This window comes from Canis lupus, chromosome 1 (genome assembly GCF_048164855.1).
Source record: "Canis lupus baileyi chromosome 1, mCanLup2.hap1, whole genome shotgun sequence".
NCBI lineage: Eukaryota > Metazoa > Chordata > Mammalia > Carnivora > Canidae > Canis > Canis lupus.
Genome location: NC_132838.1, coordinates 48,112,830 through 48,126,116, shown reverse-complemented (window position 1 = coordinate 48,126,116; position 13,287 = coordinate 48,112,830). Strand labels below are relative to the sequence as shown.

Genomic DNA, 13,287 nt, shown 5'->3' with positions numbered 1-13,287 from the left:
ATAAATGAACTGAACGGAGTGGTAATTTTCTTAATTCCATTCTGTTTCGTGCCTGGGTAAGAATGATGATGAACGGGGCCCAAACTTTAAGCTGGTTTCCCCTCCTCATTTTCTGATATCCGAGGAGGACCTCACACTGCCCTTCCTGAGCCCTGGCGACACAAGAACATGACACAGAAGATGGCCCCACCGTGGCCCCTTATCCTGCGTGCCCTCTCCCCTCTCCTGTAGATGGACTGCTGCTGCCAATCTGTCCACATGGAGCAAATTCTGCTAAGACTGTGTTAGAAAGAGATGATCAAAGAAAAAAGAGAGAAAACCCCACTGTCAGAAAGCTACCCTCTTGCCTGAGAAATCGCCCCGAAAACACCTGCTCCCCCATTCAAAGATTTTACTTTTGGCTGCTTGGGGACCATTCCTCCCTAGGGATACTTTAATAAAACCCAACTCTCCAACAGGCCATCCAGATGACTGTGTTGTCGAGCTGTTAAGGATAACCGTACGCAGATCCAAAATAACAGAGGACGTCATTTTATTGGCTGTCCACAGGAAGTTTGGTCACACAAGGAGGTGGAGACTGTGGCAGGCGTGGTACAACACAATAGCTCGTCTAACTACTAAACAGAAGGTGAACTGATAGGCTACAACCCCAGCAGCCCTCTGCAGCCCGGGCGCCACCTACGCCTGTCTAAGTTAAGCTGGATAAGCTGGCGAGTGATGGCATTGTCCATTAGCCTCGGCGTGTTGCATGGTCGTCCCATAAAACAGCACTTGAAAATTCACCAAATTAGAAGAAAGAAAGAAAGCAAGCAAGCAGCACTTCCTTTTGAATACCAACACCACTGTAAACAGATGTAGCGTGGCATGCAAATCCAGATCTGGTCTTTTTTTTTTTTCCCCTTGAGGTTTTTGTTTTTTAAATTAACAAATGGAATGGCATGTCTATCTCAAATAGTAGTAGCATAACACGTAAGTGCAATTTCGGTCTGGCCACAGCTGTCCTCATCCTTCCCGCGTGTCTGTCCCGAGAGCAGCGAGCGGACCAAGGAACCTCCAGCAGAAAACTGTCCTTTCCTCCCCGACTGGCTGCAGCCCGCAGGCTCCTCTCTCCCTGGGTCCGCCCCTCGGATGCCAGGGGCCTGGGAACAGCCACTTCTCTGTTTCCCCGGTGCTCGCAGCCGTCGGGGTGGGGAAGGAAGATGCACCTGCCTGCAAGCTGCAGGCATGTGGGCCCCGCCCTCCTCTGCTGTCCCAGGAGCAGCCTCCACTCTCCGAGCGGTTTTCACGCCCCAGGACCAGGAGTTCGTCCTCGCCACCACGGAGCTGGGTCATGGGAAGGCTCCCGCTGTCTGCACCCCCCACCCCCCGGGGGCCGCGGTCACACGGAGCTGAGCTTCACCAGGCCGCGCACCGAGTCCTCGTGCAGAGAGTCCTGGCTGGCCAGCCCCAGCACGTGCATGGTGCGGCTGTGGGCCAGGGGGCTGCCCGCCAGCAGCCTGGGTGGCGAGGGCGCTTCCTCGGGGGTCAGGAACTGGTGGCCCACGTGCTCCTCTTTCAGAGGCAGTATGTCTGTGAGCGCGGCCTCGGCGGTGAGGTTGGGCATGGAGGAGGGCGGCGTGGGCTGCCCGAGCGTCAGGCTGGCACAGGGCGTGCCCAGGCCCGGCTTCCCGGGCAGGTGCAGCTCGTCGCTGGTGAGGCTGGGCTCGCTCTGCAGCAGGGGCGTGGCCGCGGCCTGCAAAACGAATTTGGTGCTCTGAATGCACTGGTCTTGGTCGCACTGGAGAGCAGAGGGGGCCGCAAAGAGAAGGCCGAGATGAGATGGGCACGGAGCGGGGAGGGCGGGGAAGGGGGTACGGGGAGGGGCAGGATGAGAGAGAGAGAGAGAGAGAGAGAGAGAGAAACGAGTTAGTGACACCGCAGTCAGACAAGTCAGAGAGCGTGCACAGTAGCCCCATGTCACCAGGAGACACCCAGCACCAATGCCTGGCACCTAAGTGAGCCGCCGGAAGTCCAAATCACCCACAGGTGCCCCAGGAGTTACATGCAGCCAAAGGCGACCATGCTCCTGGCCCTTGATCACAGACACGACCTAATTAAGAAACAATCCCACGGATAGAGTCACAGGCTTTACCACCTATCGCTGTCTCAGGTGGCTGTTTCTCAGATGCTGAAAACCACTTTTGCTCTATTGTTTTACAGATATGAGGCCCTCTACACCCATGCTCATAGCAGCATTATTCACAATTATTCACAATGGTCAAAAGATGGAAGCAGGGGTCTGTGCACCGATGAACAGATACACAAAATGCGGTGTAGACAGATGATGGACCATTGCTGAGTGGTAAAAGGGAAGGAGGTCTTGACACACACCACAACACGGATGAACCCTGAGGATGTCATGCGAAGAGACGTACGCCAGTCACAAATGGGCCGATATTCTATGATTGCACTTATATGTGGTTCCCCAGGATCATTAACATCCTGAAGATGGAAAGTAGAAAGAAGGGTGGGTGCCTGGGCCCGGGGGAAGGGGCAAGGGAGCAAGTGTGCATGGGGACAGGGTCTCAGCTTTGAGAGATGAAGAGTCCTGGAGGTGGATGGTAGCGATCTTTGCACAACCACGAGGACGTACCCCCAGAGTGTACACTGAAAAATGGCTAACATGGTAATTTTATGTTATGTATGTTTTACTGGGAAAAGAAAGAAAGAAAAAGAAGCCCCTCAGGGTCTGATGAGACTGGTTCACAAAGCCCTAGACCTCCCCACTGCTAAATTTCCATCAGCTTCAAGAACCGTGGTTTTTGAATCTGTGAAAGAGAATGGCAACATTTAACGAGATGCTTCCTTTTCTCCTAAGTGTTTTTCCATCACGTTACCCCTCATGTCCTCTCCTTCACTCACTGGGCAAAAGGAACGGTGTAAGCATATTCTCAGCTGATCGAATGTGGAATGGGGGATGGGGAACCCTCCCTTGAGCCATGGGCCCGGTTCAGCTAGAAGGAGAGTGGGCGGCACTCGGAGATCTTGAACTTGAGTGTGCAGTTAACTCCTGTGAGAGTTTCAGGAACTGCTCTTGCACAGGGAGGAGGACTGGGTGTGACTGTGGGTTCAAGCAGGAGCTAGGCACTGCACTGAGTTTCTTTAGAATTCTTAGAACAAACACATTTCCCCTCTTTGCAAAGGAAGACCTTGAGGCTTAATGAACGATTGGCCTCCTTGAGACCTTAACAGATAAAACTAGGCATGGGCCGGGGATTTGGGGCTGGCTTTGCTTGACTGCACACCTCTTTCTGCTACTGCATGTGACACATAGTAGGTGCTTAATAAACGTGCCTTGTCTTATTATCCCTGCCCCTCTTTTTCAGAACTCCTGAGTTTCCATAGAACCTGTGCTAGCTGGTTTGCAATGGAGGTGCCTCACTGGCTCTCCTTGCCCAGGGAACTCCTAGACCCACCACCAGTCACCCACCTCCACACGGGGAGCAGCCCGAACGACCCACTGTGCAGCCTTCAGGGAGGACAGAGAGTCCGTGGAAGTTCCGACTCCTGAGGCTTTTCTTTCTTTCTGTTTTTGAAATGTTTTATTTAAATTCAATTAAGTTAACGTATACTGTATTATTAGTGTCAGGGGTAGAATTCAGTGATTCATCAGTTGAGTATAATACCCAGTGCTCATCGCATCACGTGCCCTTCTTACTGCCCATCACCCAGTTACCCCATCCCCCTCCACCTCCCCTCCAGCAATGCTCAGTTTGTTTCCTATGATTAAGAGTCTCTTACCATTGTCTCCCTCTCTGATTCCATCTTGTTCTATTTTTCCTCTCTTCCCCTATGTTCATCTGTCGCGTTTCTTAAATTACACAGATGAGTGAGATCATATGGTATTTGTCTTTCTCTGATGGACTTATTTCTCTTAGCATATAAGACCCTCTAGTTCCCTCTAGGTCGTTGCAAGTGGCAAGATTTCATTCTTTCTGACGGCTGAGTAATATTCCATTGTATACATATACCACCTCTTCTTTACCCATTCATCTGTCAATGGACACTTGGGCTTTTCTTTTCTTTCATTTGCTCCCATGAGTGTGTGTCCTTTCGGCAGATGGGTCTCCCTACAATCACAGTCCAGCCCCTGCCCCCAACCCAGATGCAGAGGAGGGAGAGCTTCAGTCTCTATGAATCCACAGGCTTTTGAAGGTGGAAGACCTGATTCCAGGCAAGAGCAGAGCTCTTTACCAAAGGAAAGCAAGTCTTAGGGGAGACCCTTGCTTTGCCCTTAGCCTTCCTCCCACTCCAGGGAGCTCAGAAACACCGGGAGCCTGGGCCAAGGGCTGGGATCTCCTGTATGAAGCATTTTCCAGATCACCATCACATGGTTTTTGCCATCGCAGTAATTTCCCAAGGGCGGGTCTGGCAGGGGGCTCCAGCTCAGGGGAGGCGTAGGGGTGCTCGCTGGTGGGAGGTGCCAAGCAGCGAGGTGAGGGCTGCAGGCAGGTCCACACAGCTTCGCTCATACTCGGGTGCTATCAGTCTGGTCCGGCACACGGGTTCGGTCTTGATAGGGACTCGGTCTTGATAGGGCAGAGGCAGCGAAGAGTGGCCTTCCTTTTTTTTTTTTTTTTTTAAAGATTTTATTTATTTATCCATGAGAGACAGAGAGAGAGAGAGAGAGAGAGAGAGAGAGAGAGAGAGAGGCAGAGACACAGGCAGAGGGAGAAGCAGGCTCCATGTGGGGAGCCCCATGTGGGACTCGATCCCGGGTCTCCAGGATCTACACCCTGGGCTGAAGGCGGCGCTAAACCGCTGAGCCACCCGGGCTGCCCAAGAGCGGCCTTCCTGATTAAACGTTCATCTTCTGGAAACTGTCCTAGGGCTTTGGATATATCGTGCTTTGCAAAGAACCTTTTGTGAAAATCACCATTTGGTCTCCGCACACTGCCTCCCCTTGCCGAGGCTTGGTGCAGCAGGCCGGCTGGCGAGCCACAGCCCTTCCTGGATGCCCGAATCCTGTTCTGTCTTCCCTCCTGGGGCCCTCCCTCTGCCTCATCTCTTCTGTCTATGCAACACCCTTGGCTCTAAGGAAAGATAAAATTGCAAATCAGATTTGCTTGTCTCTGTTGGCCTGCAGAAAGCCTTTCTGTTATTGAAAATAATGGGCAAATTCAGTTTTAGGGATCGGTGCAAGACCGACTGTTACAGAGAGTTCTGTGAGAGGGCAGAGCTGGAGATTTCCAAGGTCAGAGGCACCAGCATGAGGACAGAGGTGCCCCTCCATCTCCAGGTCACTGCCCAGTTCCTTTTCCCTGACCACTCCCCTGCAGGCATGCCCGGAGTGGAGACCACGGGTGGGCACCCACCAGAACCTCCCGGGATGAAGTGGTCCGTTAGTTCCTGAGAGTTCATGTTCATGGGGACGCCGAGGTGGAATTGGATGGATGTGCCTTCCAAGGCCTTACATACAAGCATCACTGCTGATGCCAACAAGACCACACGTACTGGAGGTGGGTCTACTCTGAAGCCATGAGGCTTCCGATCAGGACCCCTCCGTGTCCTGGTTCCTGGCATATTATTTTCATTCTTTTAAAAAGAAAGCCCCCCTCCAAACCTAAGTCCACTCCTGTGGACAGAGTTTTCCTGTGGCCAAACTGACAATTCATTGAAACAGTGACAAATCTCCATTCAGCCTCCCCGCCAGGACTATCAAAAATGATGTCCAGTATAGCAGGGGTAAAGCCCAAGGGCTTTAATACATGAAAAACAATGGACCCTGAACCATTTCACTAAAACAAAAACAAAAACAAAAACCCCTAAATATAAGTCGCTCAGAAATATGTTCAAAATGACTATTTTGAATCCTGACTTTTGTTAACTGACTTCAAGCACCTCTCCTACACTTCTATTTAAAAGAGAACTGTCTTTCTGAGGATCGTTATGGATATTTCCTTCATTATAGGGACTGCTTTCATGTTAATAATTAACCTACTCTCTGCCTCACATCCCTTCCCACCAGTTTAACTTGCAGCAGTGATGTCAGCGAGTACGATTACTGGGGCCATGAACCTGTGTCAAAATCCTGCTGCACTCATAGCTTTGAAGATAATTTGCCACATTCAAACTGGTTTTCCTCCAGATGACTAAGTCTGTTTGGGGGTTCCCTGGTACCAGGCTTTGTTCTACTAGTTTGCCCATATAAATCTCCTATTGGCTCCATAGGATGATGGACTTTATTGGGTTCCAACTAGGGAGACAGCAATCACTAGAATTCTCATACTATTAATTTCACATGTTTTGAACATCTCCTTCTTAGAAAAGACTCAATGATTGGGAGACACCTAATTTTTTTTTTTTTTTTTAAAGGTCAGAGTGTTCCCTCATTTTGCACACTGCCACAATTCCCAGGAGGATGGGCTAATAACCTTCATGGTTGCAATCCCAGTTGGGAGCTTGGCCGGTATTTTCAAGGTCAATGTGGAGGTGACCCATGAAACAATGTTCTTACGCTGCTTCCTTTTTGCCACTGCTTCTGATTCTTATTTGCCCATTTCTTGTTGATTTTTTCTACTTCATTTTCTTTCTGGCCTCACCAACCCTCTCCTCTGATTTCCCCTCCATTTTTTCCTTTCATCAGTGTTTTGGCCACGTCTCTTTTTCTCCTCTCTTCTTTTTTCTTCCTCTTCTCCCCTCCTTGTCTTCCTTCTCACTTATCTCTTCTCTTAGCTCAGCCTTTCTCAAGCCACCGCCCGCTTTCTTGGCTTTTCATGTGCAGACTCCTCTCTTCAACCAGTAGGGGGCGACATCACTGCTTACTTTCTTCTCTGACAACTTGGTAGCAGGGGATTATGTTCCAGCACTAACACCCAGCCGCCCTTAGGTATATTTTATTGATCTAACCAGTTATATAATCTTAAGAAACACCAACCGAGTGCCTGGATATCGGGCAGTGACCATCCCTCCACTACAAACAGGATATTGAGAAACTCATGCTGTCATTCCAAAACAACCCTTTAAAGGTCCATAGTTATCAAATATTAGGTTGAATCCTCTGAAGTTGCCATTTAAAAAGTCAAAATCAAAAAAAAAAAAAAATAAAAAGTCAAAATCATCCAAGTGCTGAATACCAATGGAATAGAAACCTGATTGCTTGTAAGAGCGTCTATGAAAAGACCCTTCTGTTGGCAGCATAAAATGAATACTGGCAGTGGTGCTGGAGCATTTGCTGTGGTTGCAATAAGTCACTGTGATGGCTGGCTGATTTACTGCCCAAATGAAGTACTGGCATTTAACTTGCAAAGAAGTTTATGGTTTCAGATGTTTGGATGTCACACACATTATCACTTAATGTTACAATTTGAAAACACCATACATAGAGATAATTTACTTTTTGTTTCTGCAGATTTTCAAATAAAATAGCTCATGTTGGAATATATTTTATTTTACTCTAGTTGACTTCTTGTTTGAAATAAACCTTAGCACACAGATTAAGTGATGTTAACAGCAAAGCTGGGAGTTTTTTTTAGATGGTCTTGTATACAGATGAAGAGTGAGTGAAATTATTTATTCCTTCTGCTCCAGTTCTGTCAAAAGTATTAGCGTTGGGCATCATTTATTATTGCTTGGCTGTGAAGCCGTGTTCTGGGGTCTTATGAGTGCTCATTTACACTACAGAAACACTATAAACTTCTAAAATCCACCTAAAATGTCAGTTAGGAGGAGAGCTTCCTTTTACTTCTGTTATTTAACATTATCATTTAAGTGTGCTTAACTTCTTTTTCCTATTATTTTAGATTTTTCAGATGATGCATGGAGAGCTCTAAATATTAGTTTAACAAATCACATAACTGCTAGGTTTAGTCTTTTTTGATACTGGATTAAGGGGAGGTTTAAAAATTAAGCTAAGTAAACATAACAGAGGATTTTCTTAAAAACCCAAAATTTCAACAACCATGTACTACGTTATTATCTTGGTGTATAGCACATGGTCCCAAAGGATCTTTTAGTTACAAGTGTCAGATATAAGCATAAATGATGATCCTCATGCTATACAGTACTTTAAATCACTTGACAATCAAATGAGATATACACACTAAAAACTGGGCCATAGCTGGGTGTCCTAACTGTGCATATATGTAAGGAACTTCAATATTAGGTAATAATAAAAGCCAATATTGAGGAAGATAGGAATAATGAAAATGTGGTCTTCAGTTGGCATGGGGTTATCTGCACGTAATTTCAGTATGGCTCCTCAGAATGTCACAGGCATTCAGATGACAAAGGCTACACACACACACACACACACACACACACACACACACATTTTAATGCTTTAGATGTCCCTTCATTATTTTTCTAACATTTTATTCCTTGGGAATTTGCAGTAAAGGGATGATCACTTAGGCATCAAACAACCATCCCCAACCCCAAATCGGGGGTGCTAACTCTCCCAAACATCGCTGGGATGGGGGGCTTCTAAGTGTTGGGCATCTCCTTCTTGGATTGGGCAGGATTCAATCCCAAGCCCACCGTCTGGTCCTGGTTCTCAGCTGTGAAGCCACACAGAACATGTCTCTTTCTCCCTCCATTAGAACTTTCACAACCAGCCTCTCCCAAAGATGTTCTCATATATTGGGGGCACTGTCAGTGATGGGTAGGAGCCTTGGGATCAGTAAGAGTTCTTCCAGGTGTAAGCTGAGTTGAAACCTGGGTTTCCCATAACAAAACCAGCACAGGGAAGTAGAGAGAGTGTGGGGCTTCAAGTCAGTTCACTTTTAGACTTATTTATGGGTAACTCACCTATTTTAGAATTGGTAATGATTTCCATGTAATCATGTTGCTTGGGAATTCTTATCGAGTAAGAAAAACCCAATGCACGAATCACTTCTAAAGTGTAATAAAATTTCCACGAATGCCAACTTTAATTAATAAAATTAACAAGTGATGAAGTTGACATACTCATGTGTCTTAGAGACATGAAACATTTATTAATTTTTATTTTGTAGTTTTCATGTTTTAGAGCTCGTCATTTGTTTTCAAGTCCTAAAAATTTTCAGAGTCCCTGGAAAAGCACACAGGCACTTTGCTCACAGTGTCCAGTGGGTAGACTGTGGTCTCTCTCGGCCCATGGATTAATTGGATGCTACCAGGGCCATCACTGAACTATCTATCCCTCTGGTTCCTAGTTTCATATTCATGGTGGAGCCTTTTGCAAATGTGACAAAACTGGAGAGAGGAAGGAATGAAGTGCAGAATGAAGAGATGTGAGCAAGACCATACAGGGCAACTTTTATACACACTCAATAGAACGTTTAATGAGCACCTCCTAGACAGAACATGAGAGACTCCTAACTCTGGGAAACGAACTAGGGGTGGTGGAAGGGGAGGTGGGCAGGGGGTGGGGGTGACTGGGTGACAGGCACTGAGGGGGGGCACTTGATGGAATGAGCACTGGGTGTTATTCTATATGTTGGCAAATAGAACACCAAAAAAAAAATTTATAATAAAAAAAATGAGCACCTCCTATATGTCAGGCTGTGTTATCCACTGGGGCTGGAAGGATGGGACAGACAGGGTCTCCATCAGCACCAATCACCATCCAGGGAGCTGATCATCACTCTCCCCTTCTTCCCTTCACAGTTTAGGAATTGGAGGCTTCTGGGATTAAGGGACTTGCCCATGATGTCCCAGCCCCCATCGTCAGGACTGGCAAATGCAAGCCCAGGGGCTGTGATGCCATCACCCAGCTCTCTCTACCTTTCCCTGCTGCCTTGAGTACTTAAATCTGTCCATTTGCAAAGCTTTTTTTCCCTTCATTATCTTTAGCTTTATTCTAGCATCCTCACTAGTGTCCAATTAGATCAAGAGATTTGATTTGACTTGGTGAGGGCAGAGTTGACAGGGGTGGTGGAGAGAAAGTCAGGAAAAGATAATAAATGCTGATTAAAAAAAAAAAAAACTTCCAGCATGAGAGATGAAATCGGGTTAGTAGATGACAAACACGAGCAACTCAGTTTTTTAAAAATGCCAGTTCAGCTGTTTCTTCTAGGATAACTAATAAAAGTGACTCACATCTCTACTATTTCAAAGTGAATTTCTACAAACCACGTCATTCCTTCTTAAGCAAGAGGAAGCAAATCTTCTGTACACTTTCCCAGCTACCCCCAGGGCACTCCCCATCACCCTCACTGTCTACAGGCACCCAAACACCACCATCAGCTTCCTCCTAACCTGCCCCTCCTCCTGTGTTTCTCATTGATGACTTTTATGGCCACTCGTCACCAAGCTGAAAGGCAGGGGGCATCCCTGACTCCTTGTCCCCAGACCTCCACAGACACTCCATCTCCAAGCCCCAGACTGTGGTTGCCTCTTCTCTGAACCCACCTCTCGGTCCCAGAGAACCCCACTGCTGCTAAGCCTGCTGTGAGGGTCTTGTTTTCCCTGTCTCCATATTAACACACCTCCCTCTGCACAACATATAGCCTCCTGGCCTCCAATCACCCCAAATAAAAATCTGTTAGTATTGCTCACTGAATACAGTCTCTGCAGTCAATATAGTTATAAGGCACCCAAGGCTCTTCATGCCCTAGCTCCCTCCAATACCTGCTTTGCAACCCACATCTGGTAACTCAGTCCTCCTGCTCCTGCACAGGCATGCAGGTCCACCCCATGTATGCTTGTGCCTCTGTGCCTGCTCTGCTCGGAACACCTCTCTCATCTCTGGGTGGCTAATTCTCTGTAACTAATCTGTTAATATTTGGCTCAGATGTCATCTCCTCCAGAAAGCTTTGCCTGAATCCAAGTACTTTAGTTGGGAGTTCCACAACTCCCCGGCCTCTCATTTGCTAGCACCTTCTGTCAAAATCTTTCGTACATCTGAATACGAATATTCTCTGAACAGATCATGTCTTAGTTGAGTCCGATTGACTTAAGGTTTTTCAAGAGAAACTTTCTTTGTGTCAAAGCAAAATATAGCTCAAGAATTATTCCTTTTAACCCAAACTTTTGGAGCACTCAAGAAAATTTGAAGGCTATGGTGATGTTTTTCAGTGTTGGCTGATGATTAAAATCATCTCTAGGATCATTACAAGGCCAATGCTTAGACCACCACCTGGGGATTCTGACTTAACTGGGCTCAGGATATCAGTGTTGTGATCCTAATGAGCACGCAAGGCTGAGACCCACTGGATTATAGGAAGCTCAGTTGCCGATGGAAGGGCCAGATCTGAAGAGGTTCAGCTGACACCAGTTGGAGGGCTTTCGAAGTTGAATTAGTGGAATGCAACAGGCCTTGAACCACTAGCTATGTGACTTGGAGCAAGCCAGTCATTATTCTAAAGCCTCAGTTTCATGCTTTGCAAAATGGGAATCCCTTGCAGGTTGTTGTGGGGATTAAATGAGATGATCCTTGCAATAATAGTATCAATATTCTCCTCACTTGCTGATTGCAAAGAGTGATAAACCCTAGTATAGACCCACTTGACTATGGTATAATTCTGTATTAAATACACTTGGTTCCACTTTTAGACCTGCCTGAAATTCACCTTGTGATTTAAATTCAATTTAAAGGATTTAAAGCCAGTTTTCATATCTAATTGGGGATTGGGACACAAGAACTTTTTTTTTAAATTCATTGTAAGCTCTAATTATATCCAATTAATGAAAGAAAATAAAAAGGAAGACGGTGCATTGCTTGTGGACAGATTGCTCTTAGTGATAATGCATGTTTAAAAAAGAGCAGAAGGGAAGTGCTGGGATGGCCACTGCTGCATTGGATACTAGAAAACCTGCAGGGATCAGGGTTCTTTCTGGGCAAGCACTGCTGGTCCTGATGTGTTGGCTCAGTTTGTGGTGGTCTTCGTTGGGGTGTCTGTTAGAGGCAGATGAAGCAAATCAAAAGAAAGGCATGTTATAATTTGCCTCAAGGAATTAGTTTACTGTCAATCATGAAATATGCTGGCTCGTTTTCCTGTATTTTGACAGTTCCTGGAAACTTCTCATATATTTCTCCTGGTCCTAATATTACTCAAACGGGAGAAAGCCAAGCAAACACCGTAGGACCTGCAGGCCATGCTGGAAGTCACTTTGCTAGAGTCCCTCATCTCTCTCCCCTGGAGGAGTTACATGCATTTCACAGCACGTGAGAAACACAAAACACCAATTCCCCCCTTCAGGGCTCACTCCACCTGCTTATTCCCTCTCACCACGGTCCTGGGCTTCTGCTTCCCTCTTCCTTCACTTCTACAAATTACTCTCATTTTCTATTTGTTTTTTTTACTTTTTTCAATCTTTCACTTTTCCTCCTTTCATCTATTTCCATAATAAAACAGTACTGATGTACGACCAAAGAGACCAGGGTAATAGATTAGGTAACTTTGTAACATAAATTCCTAGAAGACACCTACTATTGAAACTGACTCAAGAAGAAGTAGAAAAGCTGAATAGACCTGTGATAAGTAGTGAGTGAATAATCAAAAAAAACTATCCACAAAGAAAAGCTCAGGATTGAATGGCTTCACTGGTGAAATCCATCAGGTCTTTTAAGAAGAATTAATCCCAGTTCTTTATAAATTCTTCCAAGAACCAGAAGGGGAAGAAACACTTAACTCAGTCTGGGAGGCTCACATTACCCTGATACCAACACCAGACAAAACAAGAAAAGGAAACTGCAGACCAAAATGTTTTATGAATATAGTTGTAAAAAATACTCAACAAAACACCAGTAAACTAAATCCAGGAAATATATAAAAGGGATTATACACCATGGCTAAGTAGGATTTATCCTAGAAATTCGAGAAATATGAGACAGATAAGAAGGGAAAGTTTTGGTATGAAGCCCAGACTGCAGCATATGCCTCACTCCTTTGCCAAGTGCTGGGTCCTGAGTCTGGGTCGGGAGGAGGGGGGCGGGCATATGAGGAGTAGGAGGAGTGAAGGGTCACAGTGTTTACCCTCCAGGAAGAACTGCCTCCTCTCCTGTGTAGGGGACTCGGGGACTCGGGGACTCGGAAGTTGTTCTCTGTTTTTCTGGCCTGTCAAGCTGCAAAGACCAGAGATTCACAAAGAGCTTCAAGCTGGATGGGGCTTTAGAGACAAATAAGTCCCAGCTCCCATTTTGCAGGTGGGCAAAACTGAGGACCACAGAGGCAGAGTAAGTTGCAAACAGGCAGGGAGATAACTGGTGGGAACCAGGACTGGAGCTCTCACTCCCTGCTTCTCATCGAGGCTCTTTCCCTCACCTGAGTAATGCCCATTTTTGACCAGTTGCTCAGAGTGGATGCAACTGACCTGGCTGATCTT

General features: G+C 46.4%; 1 protein-coding gene across 5 annotated transcripts in view; it reads right to left on the bottom strand.

Moving 5' to 3' along the window:
• Positions 1 to 515: 515 nt before the first annotated feature.
• The window catches only part of ZDHHC14 (zDHHC palmitoyltransferase 14), a 273,583-nt gene continuing 260,811 nt past the window's right edge, over positions 516 to 13,287 (bottom strand). For 3 of the 5 annotated variants that reach the window (XM_072828971.1, XM_072828978.1, XM_072829004.1), the window contains exon 9: positions 516 to 1,777. In XM_072828971.1, the coding sequence (XP_072685072.1) occupies positions 1,379 to 1,777 (399 nt within the window). In that variant the 3' untranslated portion in view covers positions 516 to 1,378. The remainder of the gene's footprint in view (positions 1,778 to 13,287) is intronic. The other 2 variants (XM_072828984.1, XM_072828994.1) reach the window with 1 other exon arrangement.